Source organism: Thamnophis sirtalis, unplaced genomic scaffold (assembly GCF_051295495.1).
Source record: "Thamnophis sirtalis isolate CommonGarterSnake01/CBP01778 unplaced genomic scaffold, rThaSir2_p1.2 scaffold_15, whole genome shotgun sequence".
Lineage (NCBI taxonomy): Eukaryota > Metazoa > Chordata > Lepidosauria > Squamata > Natricidae > Thamnophis > Thamnophis sirtalis.
In genome coordinates, this window is record NW_028261395.1 from 42,225,020 (window position 1) to 42,250,298 (window position 25,279).

Below are 25,279 nucleotides of genomic sequence, written 5' to 3' on the forward strand. Positions count from 1 at the left end.
AGAGGGAGGGAGCGAGGAAGGAAGGAAGGAAAGGAGGTAGAGGGAGGGAGAGAAGGAAGGAGAGGAGGAAGAGAAAGAGAGGGTAGGAAGGGAAAAATAGAAAAGAGAGACAGAGGGAGGGAGGAAGGAAAGGATGTAGAGGGAGGGGAGGAAGGAAGGAGAGGAGGAAGAGAAAGAGGATAGGAAGGAAAAGAAAAGATGTAGAGGGAGGGAGGAAGGAAGGAAGGCGAGAAGGAAGAGAAAGAGAGGGTAGGAAGGGAAAAAAGAAAAGAGAGACGGAGGGAGAAAGGAAGGGAAGGAGGGAGAGGGAGAGAAGGAAGGAGAAGAGGAAGAGAAAGAGGATAGGATAGAAAGGAAAAGAAAAGATGTAGAGGGAAGGAAGGAAGGAAGGAAGGAAGGAAGGAAGAGGAAGGAAGGAAGGAAGGAAGGAAGGAAGGATGGATAGATAACCCTGATATTTCTTAAAAAGCATCTTTGCTACAATTTTGGCTGGGGAATTCTGGGAGTTGAAGTCCCAGAATTCCTCAGTCCACACCTCTTAAAGTTGCCAACCTAGATCACTTCACTAATCTGGTAGTGTGCATTGTGGGAAAACAGGCCGTCTGATGGACTTCCAGCCAATTGTCCCCCAAGGTGAACTATGTTGAATCTGAATAAATTTGCTCCAATCTTAACAAAACTTTTTGTGTTTCTCTCTCTCTCTCTCTTTCTCTGTCTCTCTTTTCTTTTTCTTTCTTTCTTTTTCTTTCTATTTCTTTCTTTCTATTTCTTTCTTTCTCTTTCTTTCTCTTTCTTTCTTTCTTTTCTTTCTCTTTCTTTCTTTCTTTCTTTCTTTTTCTTTCTTTCTTTCTTTCTTTCCTTCCCCCTCTCCCTCCCTCTCTCCCTCTCCCTCCCTCTCTCCCTCTCCCTCCCTCTCTCTCATCTCTCCCTCTCCTCTCTTCTTTCTTTCTTTCTTTTCTTTTTCTTTCTTTCTTTTCTTTTTCTTTCTTTTCTTTCTTTCTTTCTTTCTTCGTTTCTCTTTCTTTCTTTCTTTTTCTTTCTTTCTTTTTCCTTCTTTTTTTCTTTCTTTCTTCTCTTTCTTTCTTTCTTTCTTTCCCCCTCTCCCTCCCTCTCTCTCGCTCTCATCTCCCCCTCTCCTCTCCCTCCCTCTCTCTCCTGCAGGCGGAGGGAGCCTTTTTGCCATCCATGGGGATTGCGAAGCTTACGACACGCGGACTGACCGCTGGCACATGGTGGCCTCCATGTCTACCCGCCGGGCCAGGGTGGGGGTTGCGGCCATTGGGAACAAGCTTTATGCTGTGGGAGGGTAAGCAGGACTCCCTCTCCCCCCCCCCCCCCCGCCAAGGCAGAATTGGCCGCCGTGATCCTTGAGTGGCTCCCATTTGATATTTGGATGGAATCGCTTGGGGGGAGAGAAGGGGGGGGGGGACGAAAGGAGGAAGAGGAAGGCGGCAGCTGCAAGATTTAAAAGAAAAAAAGGGGCACCGAGCTACAGAAATGGAAAGCGCCCCGAGGGAAAATAAAGAAGGAATGATAAATGGAGAAAAGGAAGGTGAGGGGGGAATAGGGAAAGGAAAGATAAATGGAGAAAAGGAAAGTGAGAGAGGGAAGAAGGAAGGAAGACTAGAGAAAGGAAGGAAAGATAAATGGAGAAAAGGAAAGTGAGAGAGGGAAGAAGGAAGAAAGACTAGGGAAAGGAAAGGAAGGAAAGATAAATGGAGAAAAGGAAGGTGAGAGAGGGAAGAAGCAAGGAAGACTAGAGAAAGGAAGGAAAGATAAATGGAGAAAAGGAAAGTGAGAGAGGGAAGAAGGAAGAAAGACTAGGGAAAGGAAGGAAAGATAAATGGAGAAAAGGAAGGTGAGAGAGGGAAGAAGGAAGAAAGACAAGGGAAAGGAAATGAAGGAAAGATAAATGGAGAAAAGGGAAGGTGAGGGAAGGAAGAAGGAAAGGAAAGATAAATGGAGAAAAGGAAAGGGAGGGAGGGAAGAAGGAAGGAAGGTGAGGGAAAGATAAATGGAGAAAAGGAAAGTGAGGGAGGGAAAAATAAAAGGAAGGAAGGTGAGGAAGGGAATGGAGGGGAAGGTAGAGTGAGGGAACCAGAAAAGGAAGGAAGAATAGATGATAGGTAGGCAGACAGATAGAAAGAATTGAAAGAAAGAAACATGGGTGCATAGATTTACTATCCTCATAGCAAATTGGGTATTACTAGCATACCACCGCTGAGATTCACACTAATAAATAATAAACCTTCTCTCTTCATAAATATATATTTTAGCCATAAATATATTTTTAGCCATAAATATATTTTTAGCCATAAATATATTTTAGCCAGGAGCTGCCAGTAAGCCTTGTGGCCATGAGTTCCACCAAACCTTTGAGCTGCTGTGGAAAGATCTACTTCCCTCCCCTCCCCTAAGAACAAAAGGGAGCCAATCTTTGCCCACAGCAGATGGCAGCACTTGCTTGCCCAGCTTGGGCTGATCGAGGCTGAAGCACCCAGAAGAGCTAGTTGGCATGAGATCATTTGGAAACTCAACGAAAACAGGAACCAAAGCAAAGCAGAAGCAGCCCCCAAGAGAAACGCCAACCAAGAGAACTGGGTAGAGATGCCACCAAGAGTGGAACATGATTAGTTGGGGCCGTTCCATTTTTCTTAGAGGGAAACCCACTTCTAATTTTCATTCTCCTTCTTCTTCTTGTGGTATATCCGTCATCGGACGTCAGGAGATCCTATTTTTATCAACAGCCACACGAAAAAAATGCTGCTTGTTGCGGAGCTGGCAGCAGAGTCGGACAGCGAGGAGGTTGGGGAGGGACACGGGCCAGTCCTGGAGACTAGGGAAGGCTCGGATGAGGGCTCTGCGTCGGAGGCAGAGAGGGGGGCCAGGGCTGTATGCCAGTTATGAGCTGCCTCCGGAGTCTCCGGAGTCGGACAGCAGCGAGGCAGAGGAAGAGTTTGCTTGTTTTTGTTTTTTTTAAGAACCAATCTCCCTTACCCCTTGTGGAGTACTGTGAAGCCGTTACCATGGCAACTCCACTGCGCTGTACTGTAGAAGCCATTTTACAGCAGTGCAGTAGAAGCCATTTTAAGGCACAACAGGTTGTATCGTAACAGAACACACACCACCGAGGGGTCTTAGGGGTGTCTTTGCCCCACATTATTTGCTTCCAGAGACTAAGTCATCTGTGTACCAAGATTGGTTGAAAATTGTTCGAGGCGTTCCAGAGTTATGCTGGAAAACACACACACACACACACACACACACACACACACATATATTTGTAGGTCAGGGTTGATTTGTGGGGTCCTTGAGGCTATTTGAGCTTGGTGGTTTTCTTGCAGACGTTTCACTACCAAACTAGTAGAAGCCATTTTAAGGCACAACAGACTGTATCTTAACAGCGCCTCAATCCAAAATGCACGCCATCACTGTCAAAAGTACTGTGATTTGACACTATAGATATAATTCATTCCTTTTCATGTCAGCGGCCCAGGCGTTCCAGAGTTACGCTGGGGGACACACACACCTAGACACACACCCCGAGGGGTGTTAGAGGTGTCTTACCCCCACGGTATTTTTTTTCCCCCAGAGAGTAAGTCATCCGTGTACCAAGTTTGCGGTTGAAATTGCTCGAGGCGTTCCAGAGTTATGCTGGAACACACACACACACAAACACACACACACACACACACACAGAAACAACCAAACAAACACACAGACATCTCTCTCTCTTTCTCTCTCTGCAGTTATGATGGAACGTCTGACTTGGCCACCGTTGAGTCTACGACCCTGTCACCAACTCGTGGCAGACGGAGGTCTCCATGGGCACCAGGCGGAGCTGCCTCGGGGTGGCAGCCTTGCACGGCCTTCTCTATGCTGCTGGGGGCTACGATGGAGCTTCGTGTCTGAACAGGTAAAGGGGTCCTTCAAAGTTCAAAAGGCCTACCAGGTCTCCCCATCCACCCCTCCGAAGGAAGCTCTTTAGGTCCTCCTTCTTCGAAACTACCACCCTCGTCAAAAACACCAGCCAAGGTAAATTTCTCCTTTTTTCATGAAAGCAGGACGGGTGTAAGTCACCTTCCCATGTCGTTTTGATTTTTGATTCAGCAAGTCGGGCGTTGTTGTTTTTTCTTCTTCTTCTTCTTTTCCTTCTTGCTTTCCTTTTTTTTTCTTCTTTTTTTTAACCGTATAAAAGAAAGTTTTGGAAAGTTGTTTTTAAAGCCCTTGAGTTCTCTTTTTTTCCCCCCTTGTAAAGTTTTTTACTTTTTATTTTATTTTCATAGCATATGATCACATGTATACTATTACATAACCAACATCATATTGTATTATTAAATGTTTACATCAATTCATCTTGCCATCAACTCCCCATAAGAAGAATGGAAAAAAAAACACCATTTATTGGCTCTTCTGCTCTCCATACATTATATTTGTTTGTTCACTTTCTTCTCCCTCTTTCGTCCTCCTCCCTATCTCCTTTCTTCTCTCTGTCCTCCTTCCCTTCTCTACTTCCCCTTCCTCTCTCCTTCTCCTCTCTCCCCTTTCCTCTCCTCCTCTTCCCCCTTCCTTGCCCTCTCTCCTATCCCCCTCTCCTTCCCTTACCTCTCTCCTCTACTTCACACTCTTCATCTCATTTCCTTGCCCCTGAGGTCTTAAACAAACCATAACCCATCGGTTAAGAGAAAGCGGGGAAAAAATAAACAAGCAAAATTGTGCTTTAAGAAATCATGGATCTTGGAGCCTATCGTGAATTGGATACGACAGTCTCGCCCACCCACCCCCAAACCTGCGATGGCGAACCTGTGGCACGCATGCCACAGGTGGCACGTGGAGCCATATTTGCTGGCACGCAAGCCGTCAGTGCCAGTGCCCATGCGCGCGCCAACCAGCTCATTTTCGGCCTTCCAGAGGGCTGGCGAAGGCTGTTTTCGCCCTCTCCAGGCTCCAGAGGCTTTCCTGAAGCCTGGGGAGAGCAAAAACAGCCTCTCCTGGCTCCCCAGAAGCTGGAAACAGATCGTTTCCAAACTTCCTGTTGGCCCGTTGAGGCCTCCTAACACGGCGTCCTTTTTCCTCTGCTGACCGGAAGACTGGTTCCCCACCACCATGATAGAGTCTCCTCCTAGTGCAGCATCCTTTTTTCCTCTGCTGACCGGAAGTCTGGTTCCCCCACCATAGAGTCTCCTCCTAGCATGACATCCTTTTTTCCTCTGCCAACCAGAAGTCTGGTTCCCCCACCATAGAGTCTCCTCCTAGTGCGGCATCTTTTTTTCCTCTGCTGACCGGAAGTCCAGTTCCCCCCACATCATAGAGTATCCTCCTAGAGTGGTATCCCTTTTTCCTCTACCTGTCCTAACTGAAAGCCCTATCAATTGTGGACCTGACCCACGACAGGGAGCTGCAGCAGAGGGATGAAAGAGCCACATGCGGCTCCAGAGCTGCACAGATCATTTCCAAACTTCCTGTTGGCCCGTTGGGGCCATTTTTCGCCCTTCCTAGGCTTCGAGAAAGCCTCCAGAGCATGGAGAGGGCAAAAACTACCCCCCTGCAGGGAAGGTCGTGCGCGCATGCCAGTGGTGGGTTATGACCGGTACACCCCGGTACGGGCGTACCGGTGCCTGCCAGGAGCACTGGGTACTGTTCCGGTACAGTGCTCTGGAGGGCCCACCCGCCCTCCTTACCGATATTTGAGCTCTTCGGCGCTTCTGCGCATGCTCATGGAGCATACGGCACCTGTGCAATGTTCCGCGAAGCAGCTGCAGCGTTGCAGAGGCGTCACAGAGCATCGCAGGAGATACCGACGCATGCGCGCATATGCTGTGTGCGTTCATTTGGTGGATGCCCGGCCCTGTTGCACCGTACCAGTTGCAATGGGATCCGGAACACGGCACTGGCGCATGCGCTGGGTGGGAGTCACACGCGCATGCACAGGTGGGCGGGGCAGCCCTGAATTGTGCATGGGGGACATTTTGGCACGCCTTTACAAAAAGGTTCACCATCTCCGCCCCAAACCATCCTTCACCGTTTTTAATCTTCTGCCTTTTGAAAATGCTTTGCTCCCGAGAGCTATTAATTCTGCTGCTTCCTCTCAATGTGTCCCAGTGCTGAAAGATACGACCCGCTAACCGGAACTTGGGCAAGTATCACAGCGATGAGCACCAGAAGGAGATACGTCCGCATAGCAACTCTAGGTAAGGCCTTATTTTTTTTTAAGGATGGAAGAGGTTGTGGGGTTTTTCGGACCTGGAAACCCTCCCCTCACAATAGTTCATTTAGTGACCGTTCGAACTTACAACGGCACTGAAGAAAGGGATTTAGAGATATTTTTGTTGTGGCCTGCCAGCCACCAGCCCCTCCAGCAGTCAAATCAGAGGAGGAGGAGGAAGCGTGGGAGTCAGCATCAAGGCAACCTGAGAGCTCCAGGGGGGAAGAGGGAAGGGAGCTGGCAGAGAGATAGTGGCGGAGCCTGGGCTGTCCGTCAGCCCTCAGATGGAGAGTCCACAGCCCCAGGTCTGGAGGTGGCTGATGAGGAAGAGGGGGAACAGCTGGGTCCAGTGCCTGATTGTAGATGCGTGGAAGGCAGAGGAGAGGAGAACAATGGAAATCTATGGGCTGGTTCTTGGGATGGAAAAGCCACTGCTGCTAGCGAAGCCCCACCCTAGCTCTGGGGATAAAAGGAAGGGGCGGAGATGAATAGATGTGGCGAATAGCTTGGTTACCCTATGTCATGCTTGCAGCCATCTTTTCTTTTGGATCTTTGGCCTGCCACACTTTCTATTATTCTACTACGCCTTTACTATGGTGGGAAAATGGGAGGCGGGAATTATACAGAGAGAATGTGGTAGAATGTAGCCATAACAACATTCTTCTTAGAAAGCCAAGGTCATCCTTTGTCTCTGCACCTTTGCCTGCACCTGACCGGAACTGGATGGGTGGAGGCTGTCAGCGTAGCAGTGGGAGATTGGATCATGGGATGGACTTGTGGGTGTGGGGGCAAGATCTTGAACTTTCAACTGGGTGGGGAAAACCGGGAAGCTTTCAGATTCAGGTTTTCCCAGCTGTGCCAACATGGCTCTCTTAATCAACTGGAACTTTGAGGAATCCTTTGCCTCGGACTCGGATTTAATTTTGGATGCTATTTGGAATCCTGACACCCTACTTGCCTCTGTTGAACAGGTTCCCACCTTGGATTGATAGAAAGAAAGATAGAAAGAGGAATAAAGATATTTGTGGGTGTTGAATAAGTTAAGAAGGACTTGTGGAAAGGACTACATGCATAATGAGTAAGATCTTCGTTACGACATCCCTTTTTGCTGATAATGAGCTTTTTGTGAGAATCCAGCTCTGTTAATGGGACATGGTGGCTCAGTGGCTAAGACGCTGAGCTTGTCGATCAGAAAGGTCGGCAGTTTGGCGGTTCGAATCCCTAGCGCCGCGTAATGGAGTGAGCTCCCGCTACTTGTCTCAGCTTCTGCCAGCCTAGCGGTTTGAAAGCATGTCAAAAATGCAAGTAGAAAAATAGGGACCACCTTTGGTGGGAAGGGAACAGCGTTCCATGCGGCTTTGGGAGTTGAGTCATGCCGGCCACAGGACCACAGAGACATCTTCGGACAGCGCTGGCTCTTCGGCTTTGAAACGGAGATGAGCACCGCCCCCTAGAGGCGAGAACGACTAGCACATATGTGAAAGGGGAACGTTTACCTTTACCTTTTTACCTAAGTTGATCAGATATTGGCCAAGGAAGATGCACAGATTTGAGGTCTACCTTCAAGATACTTGTGAGGCATGCACCTCGTTGGTGAACGTGATTTATGACACAGACTGAGGGGAGGGAGGAAACAGGGGTAAAGTTCAGCCATAGTTACATGTACATGTATGTGTGAGGGGAACCTTTACCTCTATTACCTCTACCATTACCTTTAGCTATATTAGGGGCTGGACACCAGATTGGGTCCTTTGAAGACAATTTTAGGGGATTTGTATGGATTCATTTAGCGACCACTATGCTTAATGGCTGTCGTGAAAAGTGTCAGAAAAACACTTAGGGACACATGGGCACCTCAACTTACAACCATCATGACGTACAACTGGATTTCCAGTCCTAGTCTCAATTGTGGGTTGTAAATCGAGGACTTCCTAGAGGCAGACGCACTGGATGGTGGGCCACTGGGTGATCTCTTACAAGTTGCTTTTTTACCCCTCCTTCTTCTCCATCACAGACGGCAACCTCTATGCCGTTGGAGGCTACGACAGCTCATCCCACTTGGCAACGGTGGAGAAGTACGAACCGCAGGTAAAGAGGGGGAGGGGGAAGGCAAAACGTGGGCCGGATTCTCGCACCCCCTCCCTGCTGCTTGGGTGGAATGAGGATCCCAAGGGGGAGGGGGAGAGCTTAGAGCAGAAGAGGAGGTACATTCATTTAGGGGCTGTTCTAAGTTTACGACGGCACTGAAAAGTTTGTGACTTGCAACCAGTTCCCCTACGCGCAACCACGGCAGGACTCCCGTGGTCATGTGATCGAGATTCCGGTGCTTGGGAACTGGGGTGTATTGATGGTGGGTTGTAGCACGGGGGTCAGCAACTTTAAACACTAAGAGCCACAAAGGTCCTAACCAAAGCGCCCCCCCCCCAATTCAGTTCTGGAGCAGACCGGAAGTCCATTCCCGCCCCCACCATAGAGTCTCTTCCTAGTGTGGCATTCTTTTTCCCTCTGCACACCGGAAGTCTGGTTTCCCTACCATAGATTCTCCTCCTAACACGGCATCCTTTTTTCCCCTCTGCCAACCAAAAGTCCAGTTCTCCCACCATAGAGTCTCCTCCTAACGCGGTGTCCTTTTTTCTCTGCTGACCAGAAGTCTGGTTTTCCCATCATAGAGTCTCCTCCTAGTGCAGCATCCTTTTTTCCTCTGCTGACCGGAGGTCCAGTTCCCCCCACACCATAGAGTCTCCTCCTAGTGCGGCATCCTTTTTTCCTCTGCTAACCAGAAGTCTGGTTCTCCCACCATAGAGTCTCCTCCTAGCATGGCATCTTTTTTTCCTCTGCTGACCGGAAGTCTGATTCTCCCACCATAGAGTCTCCTCCTAGCATGGCATCCTTTTTTCCTCTGCTGACCGGAAGTCTGATTCTCCCACCATAGAGTCTCCTCCTAGCATAGTATCCTTTTTTCCTCTGCTGACCAGAAGTCTGGTTCACCTACCATTGAGTCTCCTCCTAGCGCAACATCCTGTTTTCCTCTGCTGACTGGAAGTCCGGTTCCTCCACCATAGAGTCTCCTCCTAGTGCGGCATCCTTTTTTCCTCTGCTGACTGGAAGTCCAGTTCCCCCCATATCATAGAGTCTCTTCCTAGCGCAGCATCCTGTTTTCCTCTGCTGACTGGAAGTCTGGTTCCCCCACCATAGAGTCTCCTCCTAGTGCGGCATCCTTTTTTCCTCTGCTGACTGGAAGTCCAGTTCCCCCCACATCATAGAGTCTCTTCCTAGCGCAGCATCCTGTTTTCCTCTGCTGACTGGAAGTCCGGTTCCCCCACCATAGAGTCTCCTCCTAGCGCGGCATCCCTTTTTCTTCTACCCCTCCTAACCGAAAGCCCTATCAATTGTGGACCTGACCGGCGACAGGGAGCCACAGCAGAGGGATGAAAGAGCCACATGCGGCTCCAGAGCCACACAGGTTGCTCACCCCTGCTGTAGGAGAAGGTTCAGAGGGTGGAGTTAAAAGTGGTATCAGTCTGGAATCCCTATGTAGCCACAAGTGAACCAAGTTCAACCTTCCTTGAGTCCCGTTGAGCCTTTGCTAATTCCTGGCAGGTGCTTAAAGTTAGTTGAGAAGGTAGGGATAATTAGCAACAAATCAACTTAATTAGACCTTTAATGGTGGCACTGACACTCCTGGGGTGAGAGGGTTGCCATTTGCAAAGCCCATGGGGCAAGCCGGATTCGCTTAATGACTCCGATTCACTTAACAATTGCATAACCACCATGGCAAAAACCAGGCACAACTCGCATGAAATGTCTTGTTTAGCCACAGAAATTCTGATGCCCATTGTATTGGGTCGTAACTCAAGGACTACGTGTGACTGGTAAATCTAGGGCCCCAGATAGCTTAATATCTATTCTCCTTTTGGCTTGCTTTTTAAAACTTTTAATAATAATATTGTTGTATGTTAATTTTTTAAATCGAGTTAAATGTTGCCCAGAATCACACTTTTGTGAGATAGGTGACCATATAAATTTGATGAATGAACGAACGAGAGAGAGGAGAAGGAAAGAAAAGGAAAGGAGGAAGAGGGAAGGGAAGGAAAGAAAAGAAAGGGAAAGGAAGGGAAAGGAGGAAGAGGGAAGGAAGGGAAGGAAAGAAAAGAAAGGGAAGGAAAGGAAAGAAAGAGAAGGAAAAGAAAAGGAAGGGAAAGGGAAGGAGGAAGAGGGAAGGGAAGAAGGAAAGAAAAGAAAGGGAAGGGAAGAAAAGAAAAGAAAGGGAAGGGAAAGAATGAAAACGGAAGGAAAGGGAAGGAAAGAAAAGAAAGGGAAGGGAAAGGAAAAGAGGAAGAGGGAAGGGGCATAAAGGGAAGGGAAAGGAAGGGAAGAAAGGAGGAAGGGAAGGGAGAGAAAGGGAAGGGAAGGGAAAGGAAAGGAGGAAGAGGGAAAGGAAAGAAAAGAAAGGAACAGGAAAGAAAGGAAAGAGAAAGGAAAGGAGGAAGAGAGAAGGGACATAAAGGGAAGGGAAGGAAAGAAAAGAAAGAGAAGGAAAGGAAGAGGGGAGGGGAAGGGAGGAAAGGAAAGGAGGAAGGAAGGATGGAAAAAGGAGAAAGAAAGGAAGGGGGAAAAGGAAGGAAGAGAAAGAAAGAAAGATCTGAAGAAACTTTGGATCCTCAGGTGGATCTTTTACAACTCTAAAAAAGGTGGAGAGTCTTTTTTTGAAGCTGAATTTTTGGGGGAAGCCGAGACCTTTTCATTTTAAAACTTCTCCTTTGTCTCTCCTCTCCCAGATCAACACCTGGACACCCATTGCCAACATGCTGAGCCGCCGGAGCAGTGCGGGCGTGGCTGTCCTGGAAGGGATGTTGTATGTGGCCGGAGGGAACGATGGGACCAGCTGCCTTAACTCGGTGGAGCGCTACAACCCCAAAACCAACACCTGGGAAAGTGTGGCTCCAATGAACATCCGTAGGTAGGTAGGGAGGAGCAGCGCCCGAAAGATCGTGGCGGCCCAACAGTTGAGTTAATCTCCGTTTCCCACCAGATCAGGCTTTCTGATGTTGAAACTGCGAGGGGAACTGATCACATTTGCAGATGACACCAAGCTGGCAGGAATAGCCAACACTCCAGAAGACAGGCTAAAGATACAGAAGGATCTTGACAAACTTGAACACTGGGCGCTATCTAATAAAATGAAATTCAATGGTGAAAAGAGTCAAGTTCTACATTTAGGCAAGAAAAACCAAATGCACAGGTAGAGTATAGGTGGTACCTGGCTCAATAGTAGTAACTGTGAGAAGGGATCTTGGAGTCCTAGTGGACAATCATTTAAATAGGAGCCAGCCATGTGCAGCAGCTGCCAAAAAAGCTTTATTTGAAAGCTGGTGGAGAAACTTTGGGCCAATCACGAGGAGACAGTGAGTTCTAGTCCTACTTTATCAGAAATGTGGTGGAGAAACTTTGGGCCAATCACCAGGAGACAGTGAGTTCTAGTCCCACTTTATCTGGTGGAGAAACTTTGGGCCAATCACCAGGAGACAGTGAGTTCTAGTCCCACTTTATCTGGTGGAGAAACTTTGGGCCAATCACCAGGAGACAGTGAGTTCTAGTCCCACTTTATCTGGTGGAGAAACTTTGGGCCAATCACCAGGAGACAGTGAGTTCTAGTCCCACTTTATCTGGTGGAGAAACTTTGGGCCAATCACCAGGAGACAGTGAGTTCTAGTCCCACTTTATCTGGTGGAGAAACTTTGGGCCAATCACCAGGAGACAGTGAGTTCTAGTCCCACTTTATCTGGTGGAGAAACTTTGGGCCAATCACCAGGAGACAGTGAGTTCTAGTCCCACTTTATCTGGTGGAGAAACTTTGGGCCAATCACCAGGAGACAGTGAATTCTAGTCCTACTTTATCAGAAATGTGGTGGAGAAACTTTGGGCCAATCACCAGGAGACAGTGAGTTCTAGTCCCACTTTATCTGGTGGAGAAACGTTGGGCCAATCACCAGGAGACAGTGAATTCTAGTCCTACTTTATCAGAAATGTGGTGGAGAAACTTTCAGCCAATCACCAGGAGACAGTGAGTTCTAGTCCCACTTTATCTGGTGGAGAAACTTTGGGCCAATCAACAGGAGACAGTGGATTCCAGTCCTACTTTATCTGAAAGCTGGTGGAGAAACTTTGGGCCAATCACCAGGAAGCTGTTAATTCTAGTCCCACTTTATCAGAAAGCTGGTGGAGAAACTTTGAGCCAATCATCAGGAGATGGTGAGTTCCAGTCCTGTCTCTTTAGACATGAAAGCTGGCGGGGGGTGACTTTGGCTCAATCACCAGGTGACGGTGACGTCTAGTCCCAATAGTGGGGAAAATAGGAAGAGAAAAATGTGTTGGATATGTTCACCACCTTGAATTCTTCGTAAAACCAATAAAGGCAGGATGCAAATAAATGAATAAATATTAGGAAGATATGAAGGCTCAGGAATGCGGTGGCTCAGTGGCTAAGATGCTGAGCTTGTTGGCAGTTCAGCAGTTCGAATCCCCAGCGCCGCATAACGGAGGGAGCTCCCGTGACTTGTCCAAGCTTCTGCCAACCGTTTGAAAACATGTAAAAAAAAATGCAAGTAGAAAAATAGGAACCACCTTTGGTGGGAAGGGAACAGTGTTCCGTGCGCCTTCGCCATTGAGTCATGCCGGCCACATGACCATGGAGACGTCTTCAGACAGCGCTGGCTCTTCGGCTTTGAAACTGAGATGAGCCCCCTAGAGCAGTGGTTCCCAAACTTGGCAACTTTAAGACTTGTGGACTTCAACTCCCAGAATTCTCCAGCTAGCTCTTCTGGCTGGAGAACTCTGGGAGTTGAAGTCCACAAGTCTTAAAGTTGCCAAATTTGGGAACCACTGCCCTAGAGCCAGGAATGACTAGCACATATGTGCGAGGGGAACCTTTACCTCTAACCTTTTATGAAGGCATCTGACTGTTTGCAAAATTGTGAGGAAAAGCATTTGAGATTCCAAAAAGCCGATCCATGGGATAGTTTGATAGCTCTAAAGAACATCTGAGGTAGGAAGAAGGAACGTTATGGTGAAGTCTGAAGCCACCTCCATTCCACCTGTTTTAAGTGAGTCCTGTAGGATTAGAAGCTCCAGCTGCAGTGGTGGCCTCCTACCAGTTTGGACCGGTTTGGCTGAAGTCGTAGTGGTATGGTGGCCTGGGTCGCTGGACCCAGCAGCGACCCAGGCTTGCTATACCCCCCGAACTGGTCTCTTCTCCCGCTGGAGAGAAGACAGGAGAAGATGGCAAAATGCCCTCTCAGGGAATTAGTAGTAAACTGGTTAGGAACCCACCACTCTCCAGCTGTTAGAGTTTAGCCACAGCCAGATGTTCTCCTGCCTGAAGGAACTCTAAACTCCCTTCCAACTCAGCTGTTCTGCTTTCTTCTTTTTAGAAGTACCCATGACTTGGTGGCCATGGAAGGCTGGCTCTACGCCGTGGGTGGGAACGACGGCAGCTCCAGCCTCAACTCCATCGAGAAGTACAACCCACGGACCAACAAGTGGGTGGCAGCTTCGTGCATGTTCACCCGGCGTAGCAGCGTGGGGGTGGCGGTGCTGGAACTCCTCAACTTCCCGCCCCCGTCCTCGCCCACCCTCTCGGTGTCCTCGACGAGTCTTTGACGAAGGACCCTGCCGTTCCCCGCCTCGCCCGGACTGCAGCGTCTGTCGGAGCGCGAAGCCGGCTTGGTCCGCCCCCTCCGGAAGCCGATCTCTGTGAAGGGGGGTGCTGCACCCGGAGACTTTCCCCCAGGGGGGGGGCGTCCGTTGGGCTCAGCTGCAAGAGGGGAGTCTCCTACTAGAGAAGAAGACAACCGAAAACCGAGAATTCTCCGCGCGTCCATTGTTGATCTCACTGCAACTAGACCGATGCTGCCTGGTTCTCGTAGGCCAGACTCACCAACCTTTGAGCTCCACGACGGGACGTCAATTTCTGGATCTATCTCATGCCAGGGACTGAGTTTGGTAAGGGCAAAAATCAAGGGGCCGCCACGAGCTAAGCCTCACAACACCCAACCGTGGAGTTATTCACGCAGGCTGTGTGCCAACTGCAGAACCTTTAAGCTGTGAACATCACAATTCGCCAAAAACCTCTTACCAAAACCTACGGTTGAAAGGTGTGCGGGCGAAAGGAGTCCTCTCACCTCGGTGTCTAGCGAAAAAGGATGCCTTATGATGAAAAACGGGGCTGAGGTGCTTCACAGGTCCTCTCCGTGTTCTCCACGTCTGTAGGCCACCCATTCAGTCATCTTCCTAGTATTTTTCCCGGGCGGCCTGTGTCCGGAGCTGTCTCCACGTGGTGGCTTAGCTCCTCCTCTGAAACTGGGAAGAATTTGGTTGCAGTTGTTTGGTGGATTGGAGAGGCGTGGGGCCTACGGTGGATTCTGTGGTGTGGATTTTACAGTTCGAGGTGCGCCGGTAGCATTTCCTTAATTGCTCGCCTCGGCTTCCCCTGCTTTGTGTGGTTGGGAGTGCCAACGATAGGGGCCTTTCTAATTTATTTGCTCACCTTTGCCAGCCAATCCGCTACCTGCCTGCCTGCCTGCCTTCCCCCTATTTATTTCCTTATTTATTTATTTAAATCGGAAGGTTTGCAGGACAGAAAATGGCGGATTTGGGCGCTTTGTTAATCTACTCCGGAGCCAAAAAACGTGGCCGCAATCTACTGAAGGGAAACTTTCGTGGGGGGGAAAATATCCCCAAGTGCGGCCCAATCGCCACCTTCCTTTTGAACGGACCAACTTGGCATTGTGCATCTTGTCTTTTTGGCACCAATATATGCCAGATTATTGTTCCGGAGCCTTCTCCCCACAATTCCTGACTAAAAAAAAAGATGTCTGATTTCAGAGTGTTATCCTGCCACGCTCGTTCACGGAAGGGAGTGGGAAGCGACATATAATATGAACTGCATTAGGTGGGTTTCGTTTTCAAAGCACTAAGAAGGCGATTGAAAATTGCCCCACGGAGGGAGGGCAACGTTGCCGCACTTCACTTTGGAAGGATTTTTTTGTTTGAAAGCACGAAAATGCACAACGTTTGAGGCCTTGCCTTGAAAAGGTTCCAGTTGTTGTGCTGTTCCCTCACTTGGGATGGGGTTTGGACTACAAAACCCAGCTTGGATGCCAGCTAGCCCACCGTGGAGAAAATTGGGTGGGGGGGGAGAGGAAAGGAAGTTGCTTGAAGAGTATGGATGACCTCTCTTTGTCTTTTGCCCATTTTGGGTGCAACAGTGAAAATTCTGCGGGAGAGGCTTAGGACACAGAGGCTCTCGTAAGTCAGCCAATCCTTCTCGTTGGTTTTATTCCACCCCATTACCACTTTGCTGCTTCTGGAGTTGTTGCTGTTGTTTTGTTCGTTTGTGTGTTGGTTTTATTTATTTCGTCACTGGTTTCACTGTGACACTCATTTGGCCAGTTCGCAACGATGCTGGATGGATGGATGGGACTGAACGTCCAACTCGCAAGCTTTGGAGATTCCTCGTTCAAATTTTGCTTCAAATTTGGCCCCAGGTTTTGGGGGTTCTGGGTCAGAAGTGGGGTTTATATATCAAGCCACGATTAAACATGTCCTTCCGTGATCAACTTTATGGACCACGATGGGTCAACTTCCCTAACTGGATAAGCCACAATCAAACAGACTGTCGAATGCTCGGTGCCGTATTTTTTTGTTAGCAAACCACAGTTATGGGTCCATCACTTCTTCAGCCAAGGTGTCCACGGCTGGGGATTCTGGGCGTTGAAGTCCACCCATCCTACCGTTCATATAAGCCATGATTTGAAAACAAACAAACAATCCGTGGCCTGTTTGCCACCAAGGGTGAATCTAAAGGGCAACTATGCTGGGCTTCTCTGTATCCATGATTTAGATTTATAAGCATCGTGGCTTAGCTTCGGAGGCGTTTTTGCAAAAGGACGTTTGCCGAGAAACGATTTCTGTAAATCTGTATTTCTTCGCTCAGCTGGCGTTGTGCTCCGCCTTCCACCCAGAAACTTAGTTTTGCACATCGGGTGGGCTTGCAAGGGGTCGGGGAACCATTTTGTCAGGGTTCGATCAGCTGCATTCATTTCGGGAAATTTGTTTTCACCGTGTTCGGTTTTTTTTTTATAAGTGCCTTCACTTTGCTTTTGGGGGTCCTTCCTTGAGGGCAGGCTGTCTCTGGGGAGCAAAGCAGTGGTGGGGATTCAAAAAAATTTCCCTATCGGTTTGGTGGGCGTGGCTAGGTGGGGGGGCCATGTGACTGAGTGGGCGCGGCCAACTTGACGTCACTCACGCCCACTCAATCACATGCCCCTCCACCTAGCCACGCCCACAGGAAAAGCTGGGAAACTTTTTAGGATTTTCCCCTAAACACCCCCACCCTCCCTTTGCTAGTCGCCCCCATTTTCCCGCTTCCTCCCCCACCACTGCCTCTTTGGTTGCTTATCTTCCGCGGCGGCTGGTTCAGTCCGGAGGGCAAGCTAAGTGGTTTTTGGCAGCCCCCAGCCAGACGCCCCTTCTGGGAAGTGGCCGACTGGCAAGGAAGCCACCCACCCATCGCCTCTTTGCATACTGGCTCTCAAAGAAGCTGGTGGCTGGCCACTGAAAAGTTCTCTGGTCGGTGAAAAAGTGGCTGCCATCGCTGCCATCTTCTTCACGCATCCCATTGCCTTGCAAGTCTGCAACTGGTGACAGGGAGACTAGCTCGGGGGCGTGGCCAGCCATTGCTACCAGTTTGCCAAACTGGACAAAATTTCTGCCATTGGTTCAGGCGAACCGGTGCGAACTGGCTGAATTACCACCTCTGGAGCAGAGCCTGTGAGTCCTTCGCATCCGTTTGGGCTGGAGTGGGTTCTCAAATATTTGCATTGGAAGAGGTTGATAAAATTGAAAAACATGCCTTTAAGCTGTTTACAGCCGTGTTGGGTCACTTTAAGACGTGTGGACTTCAACTCCCAGGATTCATAGCTGGCTGGAGATTTCTGGGAGTTGAAGTCCACTCGCCAAGCCTGGGAAACACCCAGCCAAAAGATGATTAAAGCTGGGACTTTCTCCAAGCAATATCCATTTTCAAGATCTTTTCTGGTCCACAAATCAGATACTCCAAATTTATCCTAGTTAGGGATTTTTTTGCCCTTCTATTATTTATCTGTGGATACCTGCTTTCCCCCCCAATCAGCTTCTGAATTCTTGAAAATAAACAATTGAAGTGTTACCAGTTGGAGGAAGTATTTAATGTCCCTAACCTGAAAATACAGGAATTGAAGAAAAGGCCATGTTTGGGTTGGTCCCTCGGGTGGGGAGGGGGTGTCTTCCTTTTGGGGTGGGGGGTGGGAGAAGAAGACCTTTTTTGCAGAGAAGGTGTCACTTCGTTCATGGAGATGGGAAGGGACAGTGGTGGGATTCAGCCGGTTTGCACCGGTTCGGGCGAACCGATAGTTGGAAGGGACCCCTGGTCCCTCCCCTCCCAGGAGTCTCCACGCAGCCCATTTTGGATGCCAGGTAAGTACAGGGGCCGCACGGAGGGTCTGGGAGAGCAACAATCGGGCCTTCCGGAAGTCCAAAAGCGGGCCTGTTTCCAGCTTCCGGAGACCTGGAGAGGCCATTTTCGCCTTCCTGGAGGCGCAGGGAAACCTCCAGAACCTCTGGATGGTGAAAAACAGAAGTACAGGAAGTCCGGAAACAGGCCAGTTTCTAACTAGCTCGAGGGAGGCCACTTTCACCTCCTGGACGCTCGGGGGAGACTCCGGAGCCTCCAGAGAGTGAAAAACGGGTGTACCAGAAGTCCGGAAACGGCCCAGTTTTTGACTTCTGTAGGCTCTCCAGAGCCCCCTGGAGGCTGTTTTCACCCTCCTGGAGGCTTGGGGAAGCCTCCAGAGGGCGAAAAACGGGCCTATTAGAAGTCCAGAAATGGGCCTATTTCTGCCTTCCGGAGGGCCTCTGGTGGCGGGGGAGGCCTTTTTTGCCCTCCCAGAGGTTCGATGAAAGTCTCCGGAGCCTGGGGAGGGTGGTGGCGAGGTGGCGCAGTGGTTAAATGCAGCACTGCAGGCTACTTCAGCTGACTGCAGTTCTGCAGTTCAGCTGTTCAAATCTCACCGGCTCAGGGTTGACTCAGCCTTCCATCCTTCCGAGGTGGGTAAAATGAGGACCCAGATTGTTGTTGGGGGCAATATGCTGACTCTGTAAACCGCTTAGAGAGGGCTGAAAGCTCTATGAAGCGGTATATAAGTCTAACTGCTACTGCTAGGGTGAAAATGCCCCCCCCCCGCCATGGTGCAGAAGGCCAAGTAGGCCACGCCCTCCCAGCCACCAGGCAGGGAACCGGTTGTTAACATTGTAGAATCCTACTCCTGGAAGGGACAAAGACTCCAACTTTAAGACCTGCGGACTTCAACTCCCATGGCTGGCTGGGGAATTCTGGAAGTTGAAGCCCACAACTCTTAAAATCACCAAGTTTGGAGCGCCCTGGCCCACGAGATTGGTTTGTTTGCATTCTTTTTTTGCTACGGAGTTTCGGTGACATCTTTGCCAGTCGGAATAGAGGCTTTGCAACGATGGAGGATAAGGTAGCCTTAACCATGAACTGGCAGCGGTTGTTGATGCGGTGGCTCAGTGGCTAAGATGCTGAGCCTGTCGATCAGAAAAGGTCGGCAGTTCGGCGGTTCGAATCTCTAGCGCCACGTAACGGAGGGAGCTCCCGTGACTTGTCCCAGCTTCTGCCAACCTAGCATTTCAAAAGCACGTAAAAAATGCGAGTAGAAAAATAGGAACCACCTTTGGTGGGAAGGGAATAGCATTCCATCCTCCACTTACGACCGTAATTGAGCCCGGAAGTATGGTCGTTAACCAGATTGTTGTTTTTTGCAGCCGTACCATTTTCACCCGTGGGTGGGTTGCTGGAAGTCAGAAGGAAAGAATGGAAATTGCCAAAACAAATACCCACCGAAAATGAATGATCAGATGAGTATAGGATGTTGCGAATGGCCATCAATGTGAGCCAGTTGCCAAGCATGGAAAGAAGGAAGGAAGGAAGGAAGGAAGGAAGGAAGGAAGGAAGGAAGGAAGGAAGGAAGGAAGGAAGGAAGGAAAAAAGGAATCCCATCTTCCTTGTTACCCCTGTGCTCCTATCAAAGTTCAATTTCTGATCTATCCATGGTGCAAATCCCCAGCTTATTCACCCTGGGTTGGAGATGCCTTGAGAAGTGGGGGGGGGGCTGTATGTTAATTAATTTATGTTAATTTATCTGTATATGTGTGTCGGATTTATTTATGTGCCGTTAAAGCGTCCACTTTATTTTGTGTTTCTCAATTTTTGCACTACAACCAAGGGGGGGGGGGGGAGAAATATGAGCAATACAAGCCAGTGTGTAAAATAAAATAAAATAAAATAAAAAATTAGATTTTTCTTGACTCATTCTCGGTTTCATTTTTGTTTTTATTTTTTTTTAAACCCGCCCAGAGTTTGACCCTAGAAGTTGCTATAAAGGTAACCGCTCCCAGCCAACAGGACTCGGTCCAAAAACGGGATTAGCGACACGGATGACATTTCAAACATGTATGCCAGGTATGCCTTGTCTGTTCGGATTGGTGACCCTTGGCTGGTTTCGTGTCAAAATCCCCTGCAGGGAAAGATCTCAGAGGTCAGGCAAGCATTTTAGCTACTTCTAAGAGGGCTAATTTTATACAGGTAGTCCTCAATTTTATGGCATTAAGTGAGCCACGATGTAGAAAAGATGTGGAGACTCTAGAAAGAGTGCAGAGAAGAGCAACAAAGAGGATTAGGGGACTGGAGGCTAAAACATATGAAGAACGGTTGGAGGAACTGGGTAAGTCTAGTTTAATGAAAAGGGGGACTAGGAGAGACACGATAGCAGTTTTCCAATATCTCAGGGGCTGCCCCAAAGAAGAGGGAGTCAAGCTATTCTCCAAAGCACCCGAGGGTAGAAAAAGAAGCAATGGGTGGAAACTAATCAAGGAGAGAAGCAACTTAGAACTAAGGAGAAAATCCCCGAGTTAGAAGAATTAATCAGTGGAACAGAAGTTGCCTCCAGAAGTTGTGAATGCCCCAACACTGGAAGCCTTTAAGAAGATGTTGGATAGCCATTTGTCTGAAGTGGTGTAGGGTTTCCTGCCTAGGCAGGGGGTTGGACTAGAAGACCTCCAAGGTCCCTTCCAACTCTGCTATTGTATTGTATTACATTTGTTAAGGGAACTGTGCTCCATTTTACCACATTTCTTGTCCCCATGGTTGTGAACCACTGCAGGTGATAAGCCTCCATCTTTCCAGTGTCTTTTGCCCCAATTGGAACGGAATCCAGAAGGACGTTTCTTCCAACACGAGGAAGTGCTCTGTGTGACTCAGAGGCTGGCGTTCCAGTTTCTGCTGGAAGATTCGCATGTGGAGAGGGGGGGGGGAATTTTGATGCAAATCATGCTGGAAAATCTATCGGGGATCGGTTAACAGAATTCTTTCTCCACCTGCTCTCCAGACTCAAAACGGCTATAAATAAACCATCCGTTGCATAAAAGGGTGTTCAGAGAGGCTGTCTGCTAATGGAGCCCTCTTTAAACAGACCAGGAAACAGAAAAAAGTGGGCTTCAGAAGGTGGTCAGGGGCCAGTTTGCGACTGAGCCGCGCAGAATTTCCACCGTGGGAAAATGCAGGAAACGGGCCTGCACACAGTTCTCCCCCGCCCCCTCCCCACCAAAGGAATCCAGAACATTCCAGTTTCTAAAGCCAGATCTCTGGCACGCATTTTTGATGCCGTTTGCAAAAAGTTCAAAGCGAACCGTGAGACAGGGTGTGATAAAAATGTTGTAATCGCTTTGGCATCCTTCCTCCCCTTCACTTAAAACTCATGTTCGCTGGGTGGAGGACAAAGGATAGATGGATAGATAGATGATAGATAGACAGACAGACAGATAAGCTAGATAGAGCAGTACTGTGAAGCTGTTACCGTGGCAACTCTACTGTGCTGTACAGTAGAAGCCATTTTAAGGGACAACAGGCTGTATCTTAACAGAACATGAATCCAAAATGCACACTATCACTGTCAAAAGTACTGTGATTTGACTCTATACCCTGCTTTCCCCGAAAATAAGTCCCCCATGGATAATAAGCCCAATCGGGCTTTTGAGCGCAGGAGCTAAAATAAGCCCTTCCCAAAAAATAAGCCCTCCTTGAAAATATTGCAACACAGCAGCAACCATGAGGTGACCACGTTCACCACCTCCTGGACATCAAAAATAATAGGACCTCCCCGAAAATAAGGCAAGGCGCTTATTTTGGGAAGGGGGGTGTCAAAAGAAAATAAGACCCTGTCTTATTTTTGGGGAAACACGGTGGATATAATTCAGTCCTTTTCATTTCAGCGGCCCAGACATTCTAGAGCTATGCTGGAACACACACAGACACACACACAGACACACACACAGATACGAAGGAGTTTTAGGGGTGTCTTACCCACCACAGTATCTGTTTCCAGAGAGTAAGTCATCTGTGTACCAAGTTTGGTTGAAATTGCTCGAGGCGCTCCAGAGTTATGCTGGAACACACAGACAGAGACACACACTCAGAGCCATTTTTATATCTATAGATATATAGTGTCTTCCTTAACATTTGTACGTCAGTCAAATACTTTCACATTCTCTTCAAATCCTTTGGGAGCACATTCTTCTCAACACAAAGAAAAGGAAATTCAGGTGGGCAATGCCCACGTTGGCACTAATTTTAGGGCGGGAGGGAGGGAGAGAGAGAGATAGAGAGAGAGGGAGAGAGAGAAACAAAGGGTGAGGAAATACCATCTCGGATTTGGAAAAGAGAGGGGAGAAACTTCCCTGGTTCTTCTTAAAATTAAAAAGGCTTCCTCCTGAGAAGCGGCTGGAGCAGAACTGTGTTTCTCAACTTGGGCGGTTTTTAAGATGGATTGGACTTCAACTTCCCAGAATTCCTTAAACAAGCCATGATTGGGATCAGTTTAGGCTTAGAGGAGGCAGCATCTATTGGGAGAAAGGATGAAGGCTTCACTTAATGGTATCCGCAGGTGATTCGATCAAGGAAGGAATGGATTTATTCTCTGGGACTGGATTTTATTTTTTTTAATTCCAGAAGGATTATTATTATTATTATTCTGCATTTCTGATGACCTTTCCTTTCCTTTTCCTTTCCTCTATTATCCTTTTTTCCTTCTTCCCTCTTCTCCTCCCTCCCTCTTTTTTCCTTCCCTTCCCTCTTTCCTTTCTCTTCCTTCCCTTCCTTCCCTCTTCCTTTTCTTTCCTCTCCCTTCCCTCTTCCTTTCTTCTTCCTTTCCTTCTTCCTTCCCTTTCCACTTTCCTTTCCTTCCCTCTTCCTTCCATTCCCTTCTCTTCCCTTCCTTCCCTTTCCTTCTCTCCTCCTTCCCTTCCCTTCCCTCTTTCTTCCCTTCCCTTTCCACCCCTTTCCTTCCCTCTTCTTTTCCTTCTCTTTCCTCTTCCTTCCCTTTCCTTCTCTCCTCCTTTCCTTTCCTTCCCTCTTCCCTTCCTTCTTCCCTCCCATCCCTCTTCCTTCCCTTCCCATCTCTCTTCCTTCCCTTCTCCTCCCAATGAGCTTCTTCCTGTCCTTAAAGAAGTATTCTGGAAAGCAGGGTATGGGGTGTGCAAAAGACACCACAGACAGATGGCCTCCTTGCACATCTGGAACACCCCCCCCCCAATCTGTCCCAGCATCTGGGAGAGCTCAGTTTGGGAGTCGGTTTCTTCCTCCCACATTTTCATTCCCAAAGTGCAGAGCATAAAGCCTCCTTCCACGCCTGGCTTTAGACTTCACCAACCCACCCGTGTCCCTTTTTTCTTGGCAAGGCTATAAAAAGGGGTTTGAAATTCCTTTCTGCTGGGAGATTTTTGTCCAGCTTTAGGGATAGGAATCTCCTGTTGGCCTCCTTTTTAAAAAGGCGACACAGGCCCAGCCCTGCTTGTCAAGGAGCAGAGCCAGTTTTATTTATTTATTTATTGTAAAATTTATGAGTCTATGAATAGAATAGAATAGAGAATAATACAATAACATAGAATATGGAATGTGGAATGTGGAATGTGGAATGTGGAATATAGAATATAGAATATAGAATATAGAATATAGAATATAGAATATAGAATATAGAATATAGAATATAGAATATAGAATATAGAATATAGAATATAGAATATAGAATATAGAATATAGAATATAGAATATAGAATAGAATTCTTTTATTGGCCAAGTGTGATTGGACACACAAGGAATTTGTCTTTGGTGCAGATGCTCTCAGTGGACATAAGGAGAATAAAATACATTCATCAAGAATCATAAGGTACAACAATTAGTGATAGTCAAGGTTACTAATAAGCTATCAAATCTTACTAGGGAAAAATAAAAACAATATAAATTGTAAAGGAACAAGCAACGTGGTTATAGCCGTAAGTGGGGAGAGATAGATACTAGGAAGGAAGAGAAGAATAGTAATGCAGTCTTAGTAGAGAATTTGACAGTGTTGAGGGACTTAGTTGTTTAGCAGAGTGGTGGCATGTGTGTGTGTGGGGGGGGGAACGGTCCTTGTGTCTAGTTGTTCTATTGTGCAGTGCTCTATAACATCATTTTGAGGGTAGAAGTTGAAACGATTTATGTCCAGGATACGAGGGATCTGTGGATATTTTCACAGCCCTCCTTCTGATTTGTACTAAACTAAACCCTAACCCTAAAGTAGAGTAAAAAGTAAAGTAAAGTAAATGTAAAGTACAGTAAAAAATAAAGTAATGTAAAATAAAAAGTGAAGTGAAGTATAAAGTAAAGTAAAAAGTAAAGTAAAGTAAAGTAAAAAGTGAAGTAGAAGTGAAGCATAAAGTAAAGTAAAGTAAAAGTAAAGTAAAGTAAAAAGTGTAAAAAAGTGTAAAGTAAAGTTTTAAAAGTTTTAAAAGTAAAGTAAAAAGTATAGTGAAGTAAATAAAAAGTAAGGTAAAGTAAATTAAAGTAAAAAGTAAAATAAAAAGTAAAGTAAAAAGTGAAGTGAAGTAGAAAGTGAAGTATAAAGTAAAGTAAAAAGTAGAGTAAAAAGTGAAGTAAATAAAAAGTAAAGTAAAAAGTAATGTAAAGTAAAAAGTAAAGTGAAGTGAAGTAAAAGTGAAGTAAATAAAAAGTAAAGTAAAGTAAAGTAAAGTAAAAAGTAAAGTAAAGTAAAAAGTGTAAAAAAGTGTAAAGTAAAGTTTTAAAAGTTTTAAAAGTAAAGTAAAAAGTATAGTGAAGTAAATAAAAAGTAAGGTAAAGTAAATTAAAGTAAAAAGTAAAATAAAAAGTAAAGTAAAAAGTGAAGTGAAGTAGAAAGTGAAGTATAAAGTAAAGTAAAAAGTAGAGTAAAAAGTGAAGTAAATAAAAAGTAAAGTAAAAAGTAATGTAAAGTAAAAAGTGAAGTGAAGTGAAGTAAAAGTGAAGTAAATAAAAAGTAAAGTAAAGTAAAGTAAAGTAAAAAGTAAAGTAAAGTAAAAAGTGTAAAGTAAAGTTTTAAAAGTTTTAAAAGTAAAGTAAAAAGTATAGTGAAGTAAATAAAAAGTAAGGTAAAGTAAATTAAAGTAAAAAGTAAAATAAAAAGTAAAGTAAAAAGTGAAGTGAAGTAGAAAGTGAAGTATAAAGTAAAGTAAAAAGTAGAGTAAAAAGTGAAGTGAAGTAAATAAAAAGTAAAGTAAAGTAAAAAGTAATGTAAAGTAAAAAGTGAAGTGAAGTGAAGTAAAAGTGAAGTAAATAAAAAGTAAAGTAAATTAAAGTAAAGTAAAAAGTAAAATAAAAATTAAAGGGAAGGGAAAGAAAGGAAAGTGTGAAGTGAAGGGAAGTAAACCAGCCTGAAAGAAGAGCCAAAGAGAAACGGGGTCTCTTTCCCTGGGTTTTCAAGCCAAGTTGTCTCTTGCGCAGGTAAAAGTTGGGGGCCTGGAACGGACCTTGAGATCCACAAGATCCCCCCCCCCCCCAGTTCCCTGGCAAGAAAAGAGCAGCCCCAATTCTGTGTGTGTGTGTGTGCGTGTGTGTGTGTTTGCACGCTCGTGTGCGCGCCTGCTGTTGTC

General features: G+C 47.0%; 1 protein-coding gene across 1 annotated transcript in view; it reads left to right on the forward strand.

The window, feature by feature from the left end:
- The window catches only part of KLHL17 (kelch like family member 17), a 31,931-nt gene extending 15,517 nt beyond the window's left edge, over window positions 1-16,414 (forward strand). The window contains 7 exon segments of the mRNA XM_087702473.1: window positions 1,162-1,306; window positions 3,750-3,781; window positions 3,784-3,916; window positions 6,103-6,191; window positions 8,220-8,293; window positions 10,984-11,165; window positions 13,636-16,414. Coding sequence (XP_087558599.1) covers window positions 1,162-1,306; window positions 3,750-3,781; window positions 3,784-3,916; window positions 6,103-6,191; window positions 8,220-8,293; window positions 10,984-11,165; window positions 13,636-13,864 — 884 coding nt within the window. The 3' untranslated portion in view covers window positions 13,865-16,414.
- The last annotated feature ends 8,865 nt before the right edge of the window (window positions 16,415-25,279 follow it).